This window comes from Crocuta crocuta, unplaced genomic scaffold, assembly GCF_008692635.1.
Source record: "Crocuta crocuta isolate KB4526 unplaced genomic scaffold, BGI_CrCroc_1.0 scaffold168, whole genome shotgun sequence".
Lineage (NCBI taxonomy): Eukaryota > Metazoa > Chordata > Mammalia > Carnivora > Hyaenidae > Crocuta > Crocuta crocuta.
The window spans coordinates 5,361,178-5,384,479 of NW_027532591.1; the positions used below are offsets into that span (position 1 = coordinate 5,361,178).

Consider the following 23,302-nt stretch of genomic DNA (forward strand, 5'->3'; position numbering starts at 1 on the left):
GTGTTCTGTCCTTCCGGAAGCCCCCAGTGATGGGCAGGTATGTGAATCCAGTCAGGGAGGAGGTGTCTGGTGGGGGGATTCCTCCTCACACTGTTGGGTCTTTCTATAAGCAGCTGCCCCCACTGCTTCAGAGCCCCCACCTGTGCTGGCCGCTGCACTCCCCTGACCCAAGGCTGGGTCAGGCCACTCCCCCAGGGCTCCTTCTGCCAGCTGCCATTGTCAGACTCTCTGTGCGTGTCCTCCTCCACGCTGACCTCCAGTGCCAGAGGCATCTTCTCAGTGGACCTTATTTCCCAGGCACCTGTGGGCGTGAGGATGTTTGGAATGAACGCGGAAGTGCCAGCGCTGTGTGGAGGGAACACAGTAGGGAGCAGGGAGCCCTGCTGGGGAGGGGAAGTGACAGGAAGGCTCCCTAAGGTGTGTGAAGCTGGTTTTTCCCCCTTGAATCTTGAATCTAGATTCATGGCCCCCAGTTTCCCGCCCCTGAGCCTCAGCCTGTCAGGGTGAGGAAGGGAAATTAAAGGTGATGGAGTCCCACCTGTGCCTGCACAGGTGTGTGTCAGAGCGAGTGTGTGCTGACAGCCTGAGGGGCAGGCAGTGAGCTGGGCCCGTGCATGTCCAGGTCTCCTGCCTACTGCACGTTTGCTCTGCTCCCTGGGAAAACCACCCCGTCTCCCTGCCCACCTGCTTCCTGGACTCTGGGCATGTGGTAATCCCAGGACTGACCAGCCTAGGTCAGTGGGCCTTCAACACTTGCTCTTGGTCCCTGCCCACATGGCCTCTGAAGGCCACAAATGAGCAGCCCCACCTGTACGGACCCCAGCCCCACTCTCATCTGGGACCAGTGTGGGCATATTCAAACACTGGAGGATCCCTGGCCTCTGCCCTTCTGGGATCTTCAGTCTGATGGGGGGGACAGGTGTGCTAAGGAGGAAGGGCTGTAACACTCAGATATCTTGGCTGTGAATTCATGTGGGAAGACAGAAGGAGCTGGGTAGGACAGAAGACAGTTAGAACAAGGGTTTGGAACAAGGGTCAGGTGTATCGGGTTCCAGCCTCATATAAGCTGTGTGGCCTTGGACAGATCTCTTAACCTGTCTGAACCTCTGTTTCCCCTCCTGGAAAATGGGGTTAGTTGTAGGCCCCGCCTCACATGGTTATCATAGGCCAGAGGGTTGGTAGGATCTTTGCAAGATGTTAAGTGTTTTGACTCCCCTGGTCACCCATATAGCTGCTGGACATCGCTGGGAATCAGCTCACAGAGATCCCTGAGGGCCTCCCGGAGTCACTCGAGTACCTATACCTGCAGAACAACAAGATTAGCACTGTGCCTGCCAGTGCCTTCGACTCCACGCCCAACCTCAAAGGCATCTTTCTCAGGTAGGAGGCCCCTGGGACACTGTGCATGCCCCTCTGTGTTCAGCCCTGGCTCTAGTGGGATAGCTGAGGCATGTGGGAACAGCTCCTGGGTAGAGGTCAGTGTTCGAAGCCTGGCTTTACTGCTGATAGTCTGTGTGACCCTGGGTACATCACGGAATGCTTCCTGAGCCTCTGTGTCCTCAGCATTCTGGTCAAGCCTGGTAAGGTTTATAAGTTTGTAGAAGGGCTTCAGGAACTTTAAAAGCAGTGCATGTGGGCGTTAGTGATATGACTGTGGCAGGAAGGGTTACCAGGGAGCAAGGTGATCACTGTGCCCACAGGTCAGGCTGTACCCTGGGCCTCAGGCCCAGGATAGCAGGTGTCAGGCCCTTGCTGAGCTCTGGGGGTTTAGAATGATTCTAATGGGGGAGCCAACTCCCCCAGGAAATGAGGGGCTTTGATACAGTAGAGTCAGGGTGGTTCTTCCAACACCCTACCTAACCATCCCCTCAACTCAGAGAGAAGGGACAGATCTGAGAAGGCGGAATGTGCACGCCCAGGGGATTTGTGGTCCAGAAGGCCCCAGGCTGGGGTGGGGTGAAGTGTAACCTATGCCTTGGCTCCTGTAGGGGACTAAGGCACAAAGAATTGAGGGGGCCTGATATCAGAGCCCGGCCTCTGCCTGCCTTCAACCCAGGTGCATCCCTGGCCCGGCCTAACCCTGGCCTTGCCTGTGTGCCATACCACACCAGGCTCCAAAGTAACCCCAGTCTGGCAGCACCAGAGCCTCAGGCCTTGGGGTTAATTCCAGAGGGAGGTAATCCCAGGCTGAGAGGAGGCACCCATTTCCGCCACTCCCAAATTGTAGAACATTTGTAGATGGGGGCCTTCCCCTCTGGGATGAGTGGTCCAGGGTCCACACCTGCCCCACCAAGCTGTAGCCACACTGAGTAGCTGGGACTTTTCATGACGTGCCATGCTTCTCAGCAGCCCCCTTTTATGCTTACTATGCCATCTTCCTGGAGATCTCGTTCCTTCCTCTTTACCGTCTAGGCTGGGTGAGTGTGGGGCCTCTGAGGGTTAGGCCTCTGGCACTGACCCCACATGGGTGGTCTGCACAGGTTTAACAAGCTGGCTGTGGGCTCCGTGGTGGAAAGTGCCTTCCGGAGGCTGAAGCACCTGCAGGTCTTGGACATAGAAGGCAACTTTGAGTTTGGTGACGTTTCCAAGGACCGAGGCCAGTTGGAGGAAGAGGATGAGGAAGATGAGGAGGAGGAGGAGGAGGAGGAGGAGGAAAGTCGATAGTGGCAGGGTGAACCGGATTTGACATAGGTAGGTGGTCTGGGTGGGGGCACACTGACCTCTCCCCACCAGCTTCCTGTCCCTGACCCTGGTACGCCCGCTGGGTGAGTGGCTGGCAAGGCTGTGGGAGGCGAGCACAGGCTGGGGAACTCGCCCCGATGGGACACGCAGAGGCTCTGGGATGGTGGAAACAGGGAATGGATGTGGGGGCCCAGGAGAAGGCTACTCTGGTGATCCAGGCCAGAGGTGATGGGGGTGGGGGGCAGTGAGGATGCAGATAAGCAGAAGGCCTGAAGGGCTTTGGGGGACGGACAGGCAGACTCCAGAGGCCACAGTAGTCCTGCTGGGCCAGGGCGAGGGAGAGGACAGGCCCCCAGGTCTAGCTTGAGTTCCGGGTGGACGATAGTACTGGGGGAGCAGGTTTGTTGAGGTGGTGGGGGTGTTGAGTTAGATGGGCTTGGGGTGTGCTCAGGGAGTTGCCCAGGGTGGGCCGGGTATGTGGGTGTGGGGCTGGGGGGTGAGCTCTGGCCTGAGATGGGGCTCCAGACATTATCAGCCTGGAAATAGTCGTGAGGCCCCAGCAAGCTCAGGGAGCTCACTTGGGGAGAGTGACTGGCCATGGCCAGCTGCAAGGGAGCCTGCAGAAGGGGCTGACACGGCGAGGGAAGGAGGTAGGACAGAGGCAGATTATGTGCACGTGCAACATAACCACCCTACATGTGTATACAGTGCACTGACACACACATACTTGTGCTCCCACACGTCCAAACATGCATACACGTGCGCGGATAACCCACACTCAGAACACAGAGCGCACACAGACACACGTGCATGTACTCCACGACACGTTCACAGGTGCAGGACACGTACGTGCACACACACGTGCATGCGTGTGACTACACACGTGCATCCCCATGCACACAGGCCCTGGTGGAGAGAGTAGCTGTGTCAGTGCCGCTGACAGGCAGGTGGAGGTGAACACTGTCAAGAGACCACCAGATTTATCCACAAGAAGGTCACCCTTGACCTTGTGGGGGAGCAGCCTCAAGTGCAGTAGCTGGCAAGGAGTGGACCCAGGGAGCATAGACAACTCTGTCAAGAAGTTTGGCTGTGAAGGGATGAGATGAGAAGGTGGCAGGGGGAAGGGGGTGTGAAGTTCAGGAGGGGCCTGTTCACCTTGCACCCTTTTCAGAAACAGAGCTGATGGAAGGGACTGGCCTGGAGGGGGAGTTAAAGATGTAAGAGAGGAGAGCAGGGAGAAGCTAGCCCTGTGGACACAGTAGGAGGGACTGGCTTTGGCAGGAGGCTCAGTCCTTGCACTGTGTCAGGAGGGGCGGAGGACCAAGTGGCTGCAGTCACACACAAGGTAGCGGCTTGGTGGCTGAACATGAAGTCACAGCAGCCCGATGCCTTCAGCCTTCTGTTTTCTCTGTGCGACAGGAGGTGCTCAGCAGACCGGGGTGGGTGTGGAGAAGATGGACCATTGGATCCATCCATGGCTGGGTTTTTGGCCAGGTGTGTGGGACAGAAGGGTAAGGAACAAGGATGTTGAGGGTGCTGGCGACAGAATGGCTGCAGTCGTGGACCCCGGGGTCAGGCTGGGAAGGGAAGGAGGTACAGACAGGAGGAGGGTGGGTGGGCAGGGCCTCTGGAGAGGGACGCTGGAGAGCGGGCAGTGTGGTGAGTAGCCGGGAGGAGAGGTGTGGTCAGAAGGGAATATCAGAATGAGCTGAGCTGGGGGTCACAGGGTCAGGCTGTGGCCATGCAAAGGGGCCCTCGGGCCACTGTTAGGACACTGAATTGAAGCAGGGGCTTGGGGCAGAGAGGAGACTTGAGGGTGGTGGTGAGAACCCCATGGGCAGATGACAGAGGGGGGTGCACCTGACAGAAGAGCGTGCATGGGGCAGTTATCCCAGTGCGGAGAGCAGGCTCTTGGGAATCCCCTTCCTCTGTTCCCGGGGCCCCAGAATATGAAGTGGAGACCCTTCTCTCTAGGCACTGTCCTCAGGTCAGTGAGGGGGTGAACAGCTGCCCAGTGAGGATGCTATAGCCCTCAGTGAGGGGGCTGCAGAGTCCTGGGATGGGAGAGAATCTGTCCCCTCTGGAGGGCATTGGCCTCGGTCAGGTCTGTTGAGGGGGGCCCTGGGAGAGGCCCTGGGGAGTGGCCAGAGGGACCCAAAGGCCCTCTAGTTGATACCAGGCCTGGTCACATCCGAAAGAACACCTCTGAGTGGGTGGCCTGCTGGTTCTGGGCTCCCGGGGGCAACTCAGTCACCTGGCCCTCCCAGAGTCCCCTCAGGAGGGCCCCCTAGCTCTAATCACCTCCCCAAAGCTGGCACTTCTGCCCTGGCCTCCCTGACTCTCCCACGTGTTCTGCAGGACAACGGACCGCCAGACCCCTTTCTGCAGCAGGTACCTGTGCCCTGTGAGCCCCACTCTGCCATGCTCACAGACACACCCAGGGCCGCCCTCACCAGCCACCCCACACCCCACCGCCACAACACAGGCTGGACACACAGTCTCCCACTCCCCCTTGCTCCTCTAGCACCCCACGGCCAGACACATGCAGGCAACATGACACACCCACACACTGCTGGCTGCACGGAGTGAGCCCACCATACAGTCCCATTCTCCATCCCACGCCCTCCATCACCATCATGCCCTTGGACTCCTGTAGACTCAGGGAAGGGTCTGACCCTGCCCTGGCACTCACGGGTGCCTGCTCCCCTTGCCTTGGACCCCCCATGTGCGTGTGCGCACTCACGCGCCCACACACACACACACACAAAGTCACATGAAAACAACCCTCTATGGCCTATGCCACCAACATATCTTGCCCCAGCCAGAACTGGCCAGAACAGCCTGCTACCAGCTCATCTGCCTGTTCGTCCGTCCACTGGAGAAGACAGAGTAATCTTGGTGCTCTCTGTGGCCAGGTGCCTGCCACCCTCTGGAACTCACAGAAGCTGATTTTTGTTCCTTTCCCTCCCTTTGGGGACAGAAACCTTTGGGACAGCTGCCCTGACTCCCAGCTGCCCAGGCAGCCTCTCCCTGCCCGGCCCTGGCCGGCCACAGGCACATCTGTGATGGAAACCCCAGTAAGGCCAGAGGGAAAGTCTCCTGGGATTGCTGGGGCTGTGGGCACGAGTGAGGCGGAGGGGCAGGGCCAGGCAAGGAGGAAGGGCCCAGCTGCCCTGATGACATACCTTTTTTATTGTTTGGGCCTGCGGAATGTTCTGGGTGCCTTGGGATTTTTAACTCTTTTTTAAGAAAAAAAATGATAAAAAAACAAAACTGATTTTTCTTGTTACAGAAAAACTAATATAAAAGCATTACCCTTTTCTGGCAGCCTATGACCATGTCTGCGTGTGCTTCCTGCCAGGTGCCGGGCCAGTGTCTGGCTGGGGTGGGCAGGATACAGGCACCTCGGGGCCTTTCCAGACCAGCAGAGTCGGCGCGAAGTTCCATTCTTGGGCCCACAAAGTACTCACACAGGCAGAGGTCCAGGGACGCGGGGTTTAGTCACAGGTGAGGAGGCCTGGGGGCATGTGCGGCCATCAGCTTGGTGGGGGTCAGCAGGTCCGGCCACACTGGGCTTGTGAGCTCACTCTGTGCTTGCACAGGCTGAGCATCTGAGTTCACCCGCAGGACCGCCTGTGCCCTGAGTGGCCATACTGATGGGGCATGTCCCCAGCAGGGCTGGGACGGGAAGCCGACTAGAGGCGGGCCTGAGACCTAGATCAGGGTCTCCTTGGGGGCCCAGGTCCTTGCAGGCCCGCCCAGGGAAGGAGTGACGGACACGCCTAGTGCTCCCACTACCCCTAGCAGTGCCAGAGCTGGAACTGGAAGGCAGCCCCCGGCTCAGAGCACAGTTGGTGAGATGCCCAGGAAACAGTGACCTCCCACTACTGGAGGTGTGCAAGCATGCGCCTGTCAAGCCCAATAAAAGCAGATTCCTGCCTTGTGGTGGGCCAGGCTCCATTGCTAAAGGGGCCTTAGAGATGTGACACAGGGAAGGGACGTTTAAGATGGTCCACGTGACTGTGGGAATGACTGATAGCTTGACCTCTGACCTCTCTTAGGTGATTAGGCCTTGATGAAGGAAGGATGCTTCCATGGTGGACCCTATAGCCCCCCACCCTGCAGCAGGACAGGGGTCCTAGGATTGGGGCCCTTCTTGGACTCCTCACATCATGGCCCTGGGAGAAGGATAGGAGTAGTTCAAGAGTGGGGGCTGGGAGGCAAGTGCCCTCCTGATTCTCTGAATGACTGTGGGAAGCCCCTCCTCCAGCTTCAGTGTCTTCGTGGGCTCCTCTGTGCAATACTCTAGAGCTAGATCTTCTCCCCAAAGCACATTCAGAACAGGCTATGTGGCCATGGCTCTTCTGTGTCCCCACGGAGGCCCCCTGGGCCGAGGAGAATGGGGGAGAGAGTCTGGAAATGTCCTTGGGCACATCCCCTCCTTAAAGCAAAGCATTTGCCTAAGGGAACCAGACTGTTTGAGGAGATTTGTCTCTTCTGTGGGGACTGATCTCAATAGTCTGTCCACACTATGGCTGTGGAGACAGGCCCCTGGGCAAGCCAATTTACCCTCTGCCTCCTGCATATCACAGGTCAGACAGGCCTGTCCTTATATCAGCCTCCAGAACAGGCTCATTTGCACTCTGGCTGCCCAGGTAGGCCTGTCCATATACTGACAGGCCAGCTCGACCTACCTATACTCTAGCTACATGGACAAACTTGTACATCCTGGCCACCTGGACAGGCTTGTTCATACACTGGCTGCCCCATCAGGCCTGTCTGACAGCCTAATAAATACTGGCTGGGACGCCTGGGTGGCTCAGTTGGCTGAACATCAGACCCTTGATTTCGACTTTGGTCATGATCTCATGGCTCCTGAGTCTGAGCACTGCATCCGGCTCCATGTACTGACATGGGATTCTCTCTCTCTCCCTTTCTTTCTGCCCCTCCCTTGCTTGCATTCTCTCCCTCCTTCCCTCCTCTCTCAAAAATAAATAAACATTACCAAAAAAAACCCCAAAAAACAAATGGTCACCAAGCCCACAAGACTTGAAAAACAAAATACCTTTATTTAGTTATCACTGTATTTGCAAACACAGAAGGGAGTAGAAAATCTAACACAGCTTTATCACACAGGCTCGTGGACAGTGCTGACCCCAGGGCTCCAGGGTGGCCTGCCTCCCCGGTCCTGGCTGGCCCGCCTGTCCTGTGGGAGGCTGGCCCAGGTGTTTCCAAGGGCCCCTCAGCTCCTCTGACACCATCCTGTCTCCACAGGGGCCGAGCTTTGTGAGAGACGTCTGGTGAGACTGATGGGACATGGGACAGGCTGTGGCCCGTGGCAGGCAGTGGCCTTGGCCCAGGGAGAGCTGTTTGTCTGAGGCCACGTGTTAAGGGGCAGGGAAGGGGACAGGCCTGGACAGCAACTCAGCTGGGGCAGAACCAGAACACTGTTGTGTCTTCATAAACCGAAGGCAGTGGTGGCGGCCGAGCTCCTGCAGGGGTGGCAGAGACCCTTGGCATCTGGCCCCGCGGGCCCGTGTCCTCCCAGAGAGAGGGGCCAGGGCCTGGAGGACTTGAGTTAGAGTCCTGGCCCTGACCATGGGCAGCTGTTTTCAGCTCACGGAGCCTCAGCTCTGTGATCCAGAAAGTGGGACCATATAGCCCCTGCCTGCCACCCTCATAGGTCAACACGGTGGAAATGTCACAGCCGGGACCTGGGCTGTGACAGGCCATCAGTCTCCAGCTGGGGCTCCCACATGCAGTCTTTCCCTTCCTGAGTCTCCACAGTCTGGCACGTGGCGCTGATTCTGGCCTCTCAAGGGCGGGAGGAGTGTGTGAGCCTGGCTCCTGTCGAGTGCTCAGAAAGCTAGTGAGTTGAGGCGCTGCCCTTGGCCCCAAGCCCTGGAGGCCTCCCCGGCCCCTGCGGCTCCACAGGCTACACATTGGTCTCTAGCTCACTGATCTCAATGGTGCAGTGGTCCAGAGAGGTGGCAGCTGGTCCCTCGTCCTGCTCCACCTGGACAGGGATGTGGTGAGGACAGGCAGGGCCCAGGGTCAGCTCCGAGGCCTCAGCCACGCTCTTCACACAGCCATTCTGCTGGGTTGCCACGATCTCCTGCAGGCTCACTGGCTTGGTCTCACAGGGCGGCAGTTTCTGGGGAGGGGAAACAGGCCTTGGCAGCAGCAGTCGGGAGTGAGGTTAGACACCAGGGAGGACTGAACGCGCAAACCACGTGACTGGGTTTCCTACGGATGTGCTGTGGGACCTTGATAGGTCACACAGGGGCTCTCTGGGCCCCAGTTCCAATCTGTCCTGCCTCCTTTTGAGGTTGTCTTAGTGGAGGAGGGACCAGACACACACAGTCCAGTGAGGGAACTGGTGGGTCCCTTGCCTGTCCCCTCCAATGGGAGTGGGACAGCCGGCTACACATAATTATTGCCACGAAACCCTGAGCAGACACACAAATGTTTGCATTGTTGGCAGGATAGAGGGCACGCCCACACCGGGGTACAGGCTCCCTGAGGACAGGGTTTATCTTTCTTTGTTTACCACGCCTCCTCCCATGATGATGAGTGCTCAACAGCTAGCTGTGAGAGGACTCAGTCACCCCCTGTCCAGAAGAGGAGGCCCAGCTGGTGAAAAGACTGGCACCCCCACCCCAGCTCCAGTCTCCCAATGGCCAGGCTGGGAGGGAGGCACTGCTCTCACCTCCGTGCCTGCGTCCTGAGCAAAGTCTTTCCGGCAGATGTGGGCCATGATCCCCGCCGCCAGCGCGTCACCCAGCACATTGATCATGGTGCGGAAACGGTCCCTGGTGAGCCAAGGTGGGCAGTGAGTGGCGGGTGATAGTTTTGGTAAGAGGAGCTGGCAGAGGCCAGGGCTCAGCCCTGCAGCACCTGCAGCTGGCAGCCAGGTTGGAGCCTGTGGCTCGAGCCTACTGCCCGCTGGGCAGTGCCAGTGCAGGTTGGTGCACGGCAGCCTTCATGGGCATGTGGACGGTGCCCATGCTTAAAAGGGTCTGGGCTTGGTCTAATGCTCTGCTCTCACCCTCTTGAAATTCTTTATAATTTTTGAACAAGGGTAGGCACATTTTCATTTTGAAAACTGGGCCCCACAAAGGTTGGTGTCAGTGAGTAGGGCACCCCCATTGTGCCAAACGATGGCAGTTCCCCCGGCCCACCCTCAGTGCCTGCTGCCCAGGGGGATGAGGCACGTGGGGGGCAAACCCCACTCACAGAGCCCAGTCGACAGCGATGATGAGGGTGATGTCGTCAGTGGGGAGTCCCACGGAGGTGAGCACGATGACCATGGTGACGAGCCCAGCCTGGGGGATGCCAGCTGCCCCGATGCTGGCCGCTGTGGCCGTGATGCTGCAGGAGGGGCAGGGAGAGGAAGAGGAGGAGCAGGAGGGGCAGGCCTCGCTGTGGGAGCCCTGGCTCCAAGAAGGAGTCCAGAATGCCAGGGCCTCTGGGGACAGCCCTACAGGTCAGGGGTTGTTAGGAATGCCACATCAGGAAATTCTCAGGGTGGGGGGCATCCCCCTGCTCAAGGTCTTGGGGCTCCGTGGGCCTCCATCTCTGGCTTCAGCAGAACTTACTGAGGAGTTTGTAGAAGAGCTTGTGCCTGGAGCCATTGCCTCTGTCGGGTTCCAGAGAGCTGGCCAGAGATTCAGGTCGTCCATCCACACGGCTCTGCCCAGCCTCCCTCTGGGGCCTGGTTCCCAGGGCCAGACTTACGCCCTCAGGCTGGCACGCAAGGCCTCCCCCACAGCCTCTGGCCCTCACCCCAGCACCCTTCCCTCAGCTCCAGCCACACTAGCAGTCCCTCCTCTGTCCCTTCGTCCCGCCCCTGGCCTCTGTTCCCCCTGTGCCTGCCTTTAGCCCCCTCCTTGCCCTGCATGCCAGACTGCAGGCCCTTCTCTGGACCTTAGTTCCCAGCCTGCTCAGAGCTCCCTCTCTGTAGGGTGACGCTGGGGAAGGAGCCCTGAGTCACAGAAGCCAGGTCACATCCCAGCCACAGCACTGACTTGCTGTGCAGCTAGGAACAAACCCCTTGCCTCCTCTGCACCTCAGAGACCCCATCAGATCTGAGAGCTCAAGAATCCGGAAGCCCCTTCCTGTGCCCTCTTCTCCCCCCCGCCAATCCACACTGGGGATGGGGTGTCAGGTGTGTACCTGATGGTGATGATCTGGCCGAAGTCCAGCTCATAGTTGTTGACCTGGGCAATGAAGATGGCGGCCACGGCCTCATAGAGTGCTGTGCCGTCCATGTTGATGGTGGCGCCCACGGGCAGCACGAAGCGAGCAATCCGCCGGTCAATGTGGTTGTTTTCCAACAGGCACTTGAAGGTGATGGGCAGTGTGGCTGAGCTGTGGGCAGAGGGGCCAGTGTGTGCCTACCACCGTCTCCCAGGGTGCTCCGGGTCTCTGGGCTGCCTTCGTGCTGGGGACAGGAAGCTTGCCCCCAGCCCAGGCAGCCCACCCATCATGGGGGGGAGGACACGTGAAGGAGCTTTGAAAAGGGTCTCAAATGGCATCCTTGGCAAGGGTGTGATCAGTGGCCCAGCCGGACCCACCCAAGCCTAGGGCCCAGAGACCCCCCACCAGCCACACAGGACAGGAAAGGAGTTACCACCACAGAGCACCTACTGTGCACCAGGCATTGTGTTTTACACACACTTTTCTCTGATCCTCACAGCTTCCTGCAAAGGAAGAGTTCTGGGTCCATTTTACAGATGAAGAAACTGAAGCCCAAGGGGAGGAGGGGCTGACCCAAAGTCATACCACTGTACCAAGCATAGATAAAGTGGCTAATAGCAGGGCTCTGGGGCCGGACTTGCTGGATTTAGATTCTGGCCTCCTACTAGCCAAGTGGCTCTGGTGGGTTCCTTGACCGGTGTGTGCCTTAGTTTCCTTGTCCCAAACAATACCTAGATTACAGAGCTATTAGGGTGATTCAACAAGAAAGCGCTTAGAACAGCGTCTGGCACGTTCCAGGCAGGCGGTGGCAGCCATTACTATGATTGTTACTGTCTTTGTCACCTGAGCTCCAGGTGGCCGTGCTGAGACTAAAGCTCAGGTTGGTTTGGCCACAGTGCCCTTCCTTTCCCACAGGCCAGTGCCTGGGGAGCCCACGTCCATTTTCCAGAGCCTGCAATGATATCCCCAGATGTGCCGAGCTCGCGGCTGTAGTTTCTGCCAAGCAGGAGATGGGCTGCTGGCTCCAGCAGGGATTGGCTGTGGTACGGGGGCTGGCAGCCACTTGGGACTTTGTCTTTCCTTTCCACCCCCTGGCTCTGCCCTGCGTGGAGGTTCCCAGATGAGGCTCCTAGGGCTTTTCCTCACCGGGGCCCTGCCCCTCCGAGTTCTGCGTGAGGCGCCTCTGCTGCCAGGAGCGGGGTTATCTGACTGCCAAGGAAGGAGCTCTGTGGTGGACCTGGTTCCCATTTGACAGATTGGGAAGCTGAGGCCCAGAGAAGAGAGAGCAGTAAGGACTGGAGGGAGGAGCCAGGCTCCAAAAGGACAGGAGCCTGAGCTCACGCAACTTCCTGCATGTGGAGCTTGGACATTTGCTGTGGGGAGAGCCGCCCTTGCTTCACAGAGGATGTAGAGCACTTTCTCCACCTTAATAGACAGGCAGCTGGGTTTGCACGCCTCCAGCTCTGCCTCTGCGCTCAGCTGTGGGCTGCGATCCTTGAGAGTAGACGCCACCTCACTTAGCCCAGAGCAGCTGTCTTGCCCCTGGTGAGTTATCCCCACTAGTTCCCATGCAACCCGTGGAGGCAGAGGCTGTGATCCTCTGCCATGATCCCCAAACTGCATATGAGGAAACTGGTGCCCAGGGAGGTCAGGTGACTTGCCCACAGTCACACAGCCAGTGTGCGACAGAACCGTGATTCAAATCCCCACTGGTTAGTTACACTGTCAAGGTCGTGACAGGGCATCCAGCCGGGATGTCCCCACGGCAGGAGGCAGGCCAACTCCCTAAACAACGCGGGGCCTGACTCCAACAGGAGCACCACATGGCGGCAAAAGGCAACAGCCATTGCAGATTCAGCCCTCGTCAGCTGTCCTGACCCCCGGATGTGTGGAAGCCACCCCCGTGTGGACTGAGTGCACCTTAGGGATGCAGGCCGTTGGGGAGGGGAAGGCTTTAAGAGGCGGTAAGGGCTTTCTGCCATTCGGGCCAGTGGGGCCTCAAGCAATACATTCCAAAAATTGGTCTCATTTATCATTGTCCGTAGCTACCCCCAAGTTTGTGAAGTGGGCCAGACTGAACTTTCCAGGGTTCTGGGGCTAGGCCAAGTGATGGTGGACAGATGAACAGAGTTCAGCTGCCACCATCGCTCCACCCTACCCATCTCCCAGGGCTACCTGGAGGAGGTGGCCAGCGCAATGAGCAGGGCCTGGAGGACGCCGCGGATAAAGACAATGGGGTTCTTTTTGGTGATGAAGAAGTAGAGCAGGGGCAGGATGAAGAGGCCATGGACCACCAGCCCACACACCACGGTGACCGCGTAGAAACCCAGCTTTTTCCTGACAGCCGTGGGGTCATCCATCTCCAGGATCTTGCCGGCGATGAGGAACACGATGCCAAAGGGGAAGTACCTGGGGGCAGGCGGCCAGGTCAGTGCCAGGCAGGCAAGGGTCCCAGGCAGCCCTGAAACTGCATCGCTGCCTGGCCCAATGCCCCCTGAGCCTCCTGGGGTCCCGTGAGCACTGAATAAGACCATGTACCAAGATGCCCGGTATGTGGTATCATGAATACCACGACCCTCAACCAGCCCAGCCCTGCACAACCTCTGCCCTCCGTGCCTTCCTGTCTAGGCCTCTGAGGAGGGCCGTCGCCCTCAGCAGGCCCTCACTGCAGCCCAGCGGTGCCACAAACTTCACGGGTGACCTGGGGCAGGCCTCTGCATGTCCCCCCATGTACGACGTTAGACTAGAAGATTCCTAAGGCCTGAGCTGTGAACCAAGGGGTGGCCGCTGGTTCTCACTTCCAGTGTTTCCCTTCTCCAAAGGCTGAGCTGATGAGACTCCATGTGATGGGGGAACTGGGCCAGGAGAGCAGGGCCACTCTGTCACTGTCCTCTGGTGGGCCTGGTCAGGCCAGAAATGGCAGGCCCAGGGCTGGAACTAGACCTGGGCAGGGAAGGCAGAATGTGCCCAGGGCTGAGCCTCCAGTGCAGGAAAGCAGTGGAAGGGACCATGGAGTCCCTCCATCTGCCAGGGGCAGGGCTGAAAGGGGGAGGGGTGAAGGTGGAAGGGGACACTTCCACCCCCAGTTAGGCTTACCACACAGCCACTGCCACAATCTTCATGACGGACTCATTGAGGCACTGGCAGAAGCTGACTAGCGGGGTTCCATTGTCCCCCATGCGGCCCAGCATGATGCCTGCAAGGGCAGGGACACACAAGCATGTCACGGAGGCCACACGCCGATGCACAGGCATGCACCCCAGTGGCACGTGCCAGCACCCATGGCAGCACGGCAGGGACAGACCAAGCACACGCACGGGGGCCTTGGGCCTTGGCTGATTCCCCAGCAGCCTCGGATGCACAGTGCTTTCCTGCACCGTCTCCCCTCCTTCTCCTCTACCACTGGACTATGGCTCTTGTCTCATCCTCCTCTCTCAGCCATAAAAATGCTCCTTGCCACCTCCCACCCCCCACACTGGCTTCCTGAACACTCAGACCGTAACCAAGTTCCCCACTGCTTCAGGCCCCAGTTGATCGGACCCCTGTCAACACCTCCCACCTCCATCTGGCCCTGCTTTTCACCTCCTCGCTATGCTCTGGCATCACTGGCCGCCTTTATGTTTCTAGAATATGTCAAGCTTTTCACTGCCTCAGGGCTCTTGCCCATGTAGGTCCTGAAACCCTGGCCACCAGCTCCCCACATGGCCTGGAGACCCATCCCCCGCTCCCCTTGACAAACTCTCCACTTATTGTTCTCTGTGGCATCTCTCTCTGCTCCCTTTCTATCACTTACTACAACTTATAGCTGTTATTTTCCAGTTGTCTGTTATTTTTTCCTGTCTCCTCCAATAGAAGGTTAGCTCCATGAGGGAAAGAGCTGTATCTCCTTAGCTGGCACGTGGTAGGTGCCCGACAATCATCACTGAGTGAATGAATGAACAAATGGATGAATAGTAAAGCCTTTCCCGGAGCCCCTGTCATCCTGTTCCTCGGGGAGTGTTCGTGTGTGTACTCTTCCACAGGTGAGCTCCATGCAGGTGAGCACCATCAGGCCACTCCGGAAAGAGTGACAAGTGACAGCTGTTCCTTCAGGTGACACAAAAATGGAGAGCAAAACATACTCTGCGGCTGCCCTTGGAAAGCTCACTGGCAGTGTGCTTGGAGGGGCTCATCACCTGACTCAGCCAGGGAGAAGCAGGGCAGGGATTTGAACCCTGGCCCATGTGACTCCAGAGAGAGTTCTCTCCTGCCCCAGAAAGCTCTGGACTCACACTATCCGCAGAACAGCTACCGTACGGTGGTGGGATGACGTGGGGGCCGTGCTGGTATGGGCAGGAGACGCCCACGTCGGAGGTGACACAGCCTAGCCCTTGCCCATCTGGCCTGCGGGAGCCTGGCTGAGCTCAGACCCAGAGCCCCTGCAGCTCTGTCCCTCCTCCCAGGCCATTCCTGCCCAAATCAGTCTCCACTTAGAATTCCCTGGAGGCACCTAAGGGCTGGGGCTGGCTGGGCGCCTGCGCGGGGCACCCAGGGTGTGGCAGTAGGCCTCAGCCACTGAGGCCTCAGCATCAGCCGCGTCCCCACACCAGGGAGGAGACGACGGGAAAGGAGGCTGTGTGGTGGGGGCCAAAGAAAGCCCCATTCGGAGCAGCTGCGCAGGTGTGTCTGCTCACGCTCAGATGTGGGCACACACAGACGCAGGTGCAAGTGGAAGTGGACACACACAGGCACGTGCTGACTTGGGCACACATACACAAACATATACACGCTGACACATAGACAGTTACACACGTCTAGGAAACAGTGAGTCGGAGGGTCTTGGGGTCTCTCTTGCTCCTGTTTATGTGTTCCCACCTCTAAGAGAGAGGCAGTGGCTGGCGGGAACAGGAACGTCCCGTGTTGGGAACTGACTGCCAGATGTGCTGTGAGCGCTTCCAAACACTGTCTTGTCACACACTCGGGTCCCTGAGGCCCTAGCCCCCCTGCACGCCTGACGTTTGGGCCAAGATGATAAGAGCTCCATTACCCACCACGGCCCATCCATTCATCCGGCCATCTACCCATCTCTCCAGCAGGTTTCCGTGCGTGCCTCTCTCTCCAGTCAGTGTGGCGGGCTGTGGGGTTGAGTGGGGAAAAAGCCAGGCCCGCCACTGCCTGCAGGGAGCTTACACCTGCTTGGGTGCAGACGCCAGGCAGTCACAGAAACAATCGGATAGCTGCAATACGGTCAAACGTTTAAGGAGTAACATGGAGCACCTGAGCAGTCTGGGGGGCTGGGAAGACTGTCCCCAGGACACGATGCTTGTGAAGACCATGGTCCCCCTGCAAGGACAGGAAAGGCACAGGGGAGAGGAAGGGGCAGGAGCGGGAAGATCTTCAGGGAAGTGCTTCCTGGAACCGAAAGGCAGCGCGGCTGGGGGAAGAGGCTGGCTGAGCCAGATCACACAGAGCTCAACAGGCCATGCACCGTGTTCCGGCTCCCTTTCCCAGTGCACCCGGAGAGCCACTGCAGGACTTTGTGAGCCCGTGAGGGGAACACGAGACCGGGGACTCTTCAGGAGGCTCTTACAGAAACCGGGTGAGAGGTGAACAGTGGTGGCCCTGAACTGCGGTGCTGGCAGTGAGCAGAGGGAAAGGTGGCTGGGAGAGAAGTTTCGGAAGCAGACCTGACAGATTTGGATGCAGGCCGGGCAGAGGCAGAAAACGGGGCCCAGATTTCCTGCGCGAGCACCCAGGAGGACAGCGAGAAGAAAGCCTTGTGGACAGGTCAGGGAGGGAGGAGAGGCCCTCCCAGGGCCTTGGCCAGGGCATAGAGGGAGGTAGATGCCAGTTTTAGAATAAGACTCACAATGACCTTTGACATAGCCTAGAAGGACAAGACAGGGACTGACCAGCTAGATTGTTCCCAAGAAGGAAAAGGGGTGTGTGTGTGTGTGTGTGTGTGTGTGTGTGTGTGTGTGTGTTTTGGTGATGGTGGTGAGGATACTGCTGGCAGAGGCATATCCATAGGATCTGAAGCTTATACTATTTGGGGCTCTCTTTAAGAAAAAGAATACTTTGTTGTTGTCGTTCTTGTTAAAAAGTACAGAAAGGCCTTTGCAAGTGAAGCTTCCCCAGCTTCATGGCAATAGCCTGTGGTTGGGGGTCTTGGCACCAAGAAGAGTAGCAAAGGGGAGGGTGTGATCAGAGAAGCCAACTGTGGGCCCTGAGAAACGACACAGACTTGTCGGTGGACAGAGTTGGCCTGTGGGAAGCCCCTGTGGTTGGAGATGGAAGGGAGAAATGCGGGCTTGAGGGAGATTGTGACGACTGATACCTGATAGATTTTCAGGTTTTTCCTGTTCTTTATTGTAAGCTCTCCAACGCTGCTCTAGTGTCCCCAGACCTCAGTGAAATGGAATGGGCTGCTGGGAGGAAGCCAGAGGCATGGTCTTCTTTAAGGGAGAGCAAACTAGCAGCCAGGGTTGGAGAATTCCAAGTGAGGAACGCCAGCTCCAACGGGGGGAGGGGGGAGGGCTGGAGACACCCTTTGGTAATGGAATGGATTCTAGAGCCACTCCACTGGATAGGAAAGAAAGGAACCACCTGGAAGATGTGGTTATTCAGATTATTCAGATTCGTGGATACAGGTTGCAGAGAAGTGCAGATGCAGAAAGGGCCTGGCTCTGGGCCACAGCCGGGGAGGGGAGGAGAGCAGAGCACATACCCATGGTGGCCGAGAAGATGACGATCCCCAGCACGTTCATGCCATCGATGGTATCAGGCTCTGACTTGTAAACAATCTCGGGTGGCGGAGTCAGGTCGAGGGCGAAGTTCTGAACACGAGAGCCGTTCTCTTCCTGGACCCCGTAGATGAGGATCTGCCGAGGAGGGGCCTCCTCTGACGCCATCTTGGGGGATTTGACAACGGGGGTGGTCTTGGTGCGGTACTAGTGGGCGACACCCCAACCAGGAAGGAGTCAGGGCCAAATATGGCTAATATCATCCACGACAATAATAATATCTTGGAGGAACATTTGTATCCAGCCAAGAACTATTTGATAGACAATAATCCTGTGAGGCAGGCAGGAGTATTATCAAGATTTTACCAAAAAGAAAACTGGGACGCCTTCATCCACGTTCATACTACCCAGCCATGCTTCTCTTCATCCCTTCCACCCTCTCCTTCCTTTTATGCATCATTACACCCATCTGGGATCCCCTCTAACCGTCACATCTTCTACCCAGATCATTTTCTATTCACCCATCTATCCCTTCCATCCTCTTAACAGCCAGCCAGCCCTGCCTGCCACTGATGGAAACTTGGACCTTCTATTTGAAAAGCTCAGTTTGCCCCAAGCCTTCTAGAGGGGAAGAGGTCCCAGCTAGGAAGACCTGAGCCTCCATGCTGTCCCCACTTCCTCCTCTGTCCTAGGGCATCCCTGGATCTTCCCCTCTCATTCCTTGGGCACTAGGAGCCCAAACAGGGGAGATTTCTAGCCCCCCAACATCACAATATCAATAAGGTAAGCCTTCTAGGGAGTATGGTTGGGTGGAGAAACCAATCAGGAAATTTTCAGGACCAAAAGTTTCTGTGCTTCAGTTTCTTCATCTGTAAAATGGGGGTCACAATAGTATCTGGCTTGTTCAAATAGACGAGACAACACACATAAAGTGTTTACAGCGGTGCTCGGCATATGGTCTGCCTTATGTGACCGTTCGCTGTTATTACTGTCCCTGCCACTGTCAGCATTCCAATATTGGACTTTCTGTGTTGGGTGCCAGAGATAGGAAGGTGAACCAGACATGAATTCTGCCCTGAGAGCTTTGGGGAGGGAGTGATTTACTTTGCTTCAGAGGATCAGATAGCTTCACAAAGAAGGGGGCATTTGAGTTGGGTCTTGAAGGATGGGTAGGAGTTTGCCGAAAGAAAAAAGGGCATTCCAGGTAGGTATGGAGAAGAGCCACATACATGCTTTCTCTCTCACACCTTTAATATTTCCCATCACTATTGGAATAGAAGCAAAACTCCCTGGCCTACCATTCAGGGCCCTTTACTATCTGGCTCATGTCATAGATAAAGACTCAGGAGATTAGGAAAGTAGAGATTAGCTCAAGCTTTCACTGCTCCTTATTTTGGAGCCTCCTCTCCAACCCTCAACCTCTTCTTTTGCATCTGCAGTCCCAGTGCAGGGCCGAGCATAGGCTAGGGGGTCAGGAAATGCTTGCTTGGATTGTCAACCAACCAGCCAACATTTTACAAGGGGAAAAGAATTAGAAATTATTAGAAGGGCAGACAAAAATCTGTGCACAATGATATTTACCATAATTTCTAAAAAAGGAAAAACTTTGAAAACAACCTAAAAGCCTACCCAAAGGGGAAAATAAATTACAGGCTGGCCTTATCATGGGCTCTTGTCTCTCTGCAGATATTGTGTTTTAAAGAAAAGCTTAATAACCAGGGAAAATGCTTATGATGTAATGGGAGTGGGGAAAAGCAAGACACACACTGTGCCCTATTATCCTAATTTTATTTTTCTAAAGCACATTTATGCAGAGAAAAAAGACTAAAAGTGTACCGACTGCTATCACTGTTGCTTGTTGCTGGAACAAGAGATGATTCTATTTTCTTCTTTGTATTGTTTAGTATTTTCCTAATATTTTACACTGAACATCGTTACTATTCTTAGTATGGGGAAAAAGGATTATTTTTAAAAAGAAAGAGAAAACAGGCTTAGAAGCCAGGGTTTTCCTACCAGCACCATCATTTACTGGTGGTATAACCTTAGGCAGGTCCTTTAATCCTTCTGTGCCTCAGTTTCCTCATCCAAGAGAGGGTCTGGCACATTGAGGGCAGGGTTACTGTGAGGACTGACTGAGACAGTAAGTGTGGGCACGAGTGTAAACCTAGAGCACAGTGGCTTCCCCCACCCTTGTAAGTTCTCTTCCTGAGAAGCTAGAACCCAGGGCAGAGGTGTGGCCATGGGAGGCTCTAAGGATCCAGGTCTCCCCACCTGCCCTCCTCTCCAGCACCCGGCCCCCAGGAGACAAGAAGACTTGCTGGGTAAACCCGTCCCTTCCCAGCCTGGCCCAGGCTGGCCCTGCCTGCTCCGCTCCATCACTCGGGGTCCCACTTACCTGTTTGAAAGTGGCTTCCACCAGGTTGGCTGGGAACATGTTCCTGGGGAGAGAGTCAGCAATTGAAGGACTCCAGAGCCCAGCACAGGGGGGCCTGCGGGGCCATCTGAACACCTCCCTCGGCAGCCAAGGCCTTCCATGACCGAGCCCCACTCCCTCTGCCGTCTTACCTCTTCCCCACCCCCAGTACTCCAAGCTCCAGCAGCAATTGCATACAGTTCCCTAGAAGCACTGCGTGCTTTTCTAGCACCTGGTCCTTTGTCCACACTGTCCTCCTGCCTAGAACGTCCTTCCTGCTTGTCTGGCTAACTCCTACTCCAATCAATCAGAGGCCAAGCCTTCTCTGATGGCTGGCCGACTCCGAGGGCCTTCCCTCGTGGGCCGCCCGTGCACCAGCCTGCTGCAGCATGGCACTGGCTCAAGGGTCTGAGTCTCCCACAGACTGGCCTCCTTGAAAACTCAGTTGTTCATATCTTATCTGTGCTGCCCAACACATGACTTGATACATGAATGAGATCATAATTCTCATTAACATTATTTTCATAAAGCTAAAGGAGAGGGGTCTTGTCCTATCAGACATGAACACCTACTGTAACGATGTAACTTTAAAACACAATCTTGACACAGCTCTCAACAGAAAAATCAATAGAACAGAACCTTAGCCCAGAAACAGAACCTAGTACATTTAAATACTTCATTTTTCAAAAAAATAAAGTGTAATTTTTCTTTAGTAATTTCCACATCCAACACGGGGCTTGAACCCACAACCCCGAGATCAAGAGTTCCTCACTCTTCCGACTGAGCCAGCCAGGTGCCCCTAAGTCTTTCATTTTTGATAAAAGTTGCTTCACAGATCAGTGAGGAAAGGAAGGATTTATTATAGAGTACTGTGTGGCCAACCAACTATTAAAAAGAAAAGAACAACTTAGAATCCCTACTTATACTTTGCACCAAAATAAATTCCAGATGGATTAAAGAAGTATGTAATTAAAAAACTGAAACCATAAAAAGCTAGAAGAAAATATAGGTTAATACTTTTCAGATGTCAGAATATGGAAGGACCCTCTAAGAAGAAAATGAGCAATTAAAAAAAAATCAATAGATTTTACTATATAGAAATTAAGAATTTCCAGGGGCATCTGGGTGGCTCAGTCAGTTAAGCATCCCGGTAACTTGATTTCGGTTCAAGTCATGATCTCACCATTCATGAGGCCTTGCGCTGCGTGTGCTCCGTACTGACTCTGGAGCCTGCTTAGAATTCTCTCCCTCCCTCTTCCTCTGCCCCTCCCTCTCTTGTGCACATACACATGCAAGCACTCTCTCCAAAAAAAAAAAATTTTTTTTTAAATTTTTTAAAAGAAAAAAATTAAGAATTTCCTAAGAGCAACATGGTATCCTGAGTTGGATTTTGGGGCAGAAAAAAAAGACATTGGTGGAAAAACTGGTGAAATCCAAACAAGGTCTATAATTTCAATAGTGTCGTACTAAATTAATCTCTTAGTTTTGACATCCGTGCCATTATTATTCGCATTGCTAACTTCAGGGAAAGCTGGGTGAAGGGTATGTGACAACTCTCTCTACTATCTTTGCAAGTTTTCTGTAAACTTAAAATTATGCCAAAGTAAAATGTTAAATAAATTGAGAAGTTCTTGGAGACTGATTCAAATAGAAATGGGGGGGCTCAGTTGGTTAAGCGTCTGACTTTGGCTCAGGTCATGATCTCATGGTTCGTGGGTTCGAGCCCCACATCGGGCTCTGTGCTGACAGCTCAGAGCCTGGAACCTGCTTCCGATTCTGTGTCTCCCTCTCTCTCTGACCCTCCCCTGCTCACACACACACACTCTCTCTCTCTCTCTCAGAAATAAATAAAAAATTTTAAAAAAGCAAATAGAAATGGAATTATAAAGCAAATGACAAACTAGGGAAACTGTGACGAAGTGTTATTGTCCTAAATCTATAAAGAGCTTTTACCAATCTTGTCTTTGTCTCCTTGTTCCTGCTCATCTCTTCTCTCTACAACATCAGCTTCCTGAGATCTCTCTGTTTTATTCACTGCTGTGTCCCCAGCAACTGGAAGAGTGCCTGGCACATAACAGGCCCTCAGCAAATATTTGCTGCATAAATAATTTGACCACAAAAACATTAATGCCTTAATAGAAAAATGATTGAAAAGTCATGACCAGGCAATTCACTTTGCAAAAGAAGAAACACGAGTAGCCCAAAAAGCCTTTTTAAAAAATGTTCGGCTTCATCAGTAAATTAGACCTTTTTGCCTATCAAACTGGCAAAGGAGTTTTAAATGACAATACTCCGTGCTGAGGAGGTTTGGTGACCTGGACACCTCCACAGGTTTCCAGAAGCAATATTTCTGTAAAACAATTTGCAATTCCAGGTGAGGGTTTGCAAACCATTACACCTTTGTCTTTATAGCCCACTTCTAGGGAATCTTCCCCCAGTCAGGGAGGCTAACTGAGATTTTTGGTCACATGTTTGCATCTCCTCAAACAGGCCATGTGGACCCACCTTACCCCTTACTCTTGTTCTTGGCAAATCTCTTCTTTTTCAAGACCCTGCTCATGCATACATAGAATTATATACAAGAACACGAGTGTGCATTATTTCTTAACCTCACATCCCAGCAGCCACTGCTGGAAAGCAGAAACTATCTTTTTTTTTTTTCACTGTTGCTAAAGTATAGGTTCCGTGTAAGCATACGGCAAGAGGAAGAGACATTAGAAGGAGCCACCAAGGCAGAAACTGGGAAAGAATGGTCATGGCTTTACCACTAATTTCAGCTTTGTCACAAGAGAGAGCAGAAGCAGGGGTTGGGGCTGGGATCTCAGAAGCTCAAATGAAGCTCCCTCCNCTGCAAGGGCTTTTGACATCAAGCAGGCGCAAAGCACCGCAGCCAGGGTTAGTGCTGGGGGCTTTCCAGGCACACAGCTGCCAGAATGCAACGGTCCACTGGGCCTGGGTCCTCATGACCAGAAGAGGGATGCCCATGCTGCACCAATGGTTAGTAGTTTGAAAATCTCTCCTGGGCACAACTCCAGGAGGTTTGAGTAACTTACGAGGTAGTTTTCTAATGAAACTTAGAGGGAAGGCTGGTTTAGCCAGAGCAGAAACTAGGAACATTCAAAAGTTGTAAGAGACCAGAACTCTAGATGCTGGCGAGGATGTGGAGAAACGGGCACCCTCCTACACTGTTGGTGGGAATGTAAACTGGTACAGCCCCTCTGGAAAACAGTGTGGAGGTTCCTCAGGAAACTAACAATAGAACTCCCCTATGACCCAGCAATAGCAC

The 23,302-nt window shown here is 54.9% G+C and overlaps 2 protein-coding genes across 5 annotated transcripts in view; one reads left to right on the top strand and one right to left on the bottom strand.

Moving 5' to 3' along the window:
• The window catches only part of PODN (podocan), a 34,939-nt gene that overhangs the window by 10,562 nt on the left and 1,075 nt on the right, over positions 1-23,302 (top strand). Inside the window, exons 8-11 of one of the 3 annotated variants that reach the window (XR_013338945.1) lie at positions 1,232-1,380; positions 2,481-2,691; positions 4,102-4,176; positions 5,041-6,009. Coding sequence is in view for 2 of the 3 variants with exons in the window: in XM_077779753.1 (XP_077635879.1) it covers positions 1,232-1,380; positions 2,481-2,664 (333 nt within the window). In the remaining variant the exon portion in view is untranslated. Of the gene's footprint in view, positions 1-1,231; positions 1,381-2,480; positions 2,692-4,101; positions 4,177-5,040; positions 6,010-23,302 lie in introns of those variants that run through there. The other 2 variants (XM_077779753.1, XM_077779752.1) reach the window with 2 other exon arrangements.
• The window catches only part of SLC1A7 (solute carrier family 1 member 7), a 44,980-nt gene continuing 30,279 nt past the window's right edge, over positions 8,602-23,302 (bottom strand). The window contains exons 4-11 of one of the 2 annotated variants that reach the window (XM_077779754.1): positions 19,999-20,041; positions 17,588-17,810; positions 13,978-14,077; positions 13,057-13,290; positions 10,858-11,052; positions 9,919-10,053; positions 9,392-9,494; positions 8,602-8,836 (exon numbers count right to left, since the gene is read on the bottom strand). In XM_077779754.1, coding sequence (XP_077635880.1) covers positions 8,618-8,836; positions 9,392-9,494; positions 9,919-10,053; positions 10,858-11,052; positions 13,057-13,290; positions 13,978-14,077; positions 17,588-17,810; positions 19,999-20,041 — 1,252 coding nt within the window. In that variant the 3' untranslated portion in view covers positions 8,602-8,617. The remainder of the gene's footprint in view (positions 8,837-9,391; positions 9,495-9,918; positions 10,054-10,857; positions 11,053-13,056; positions 13,291-13,977; positions 14,078-17,587; positions 17,811-19,998; positions 20,042-23,302) is intronic. The other variant, XM_077779755.1, reaches the window with a different exon arrangement.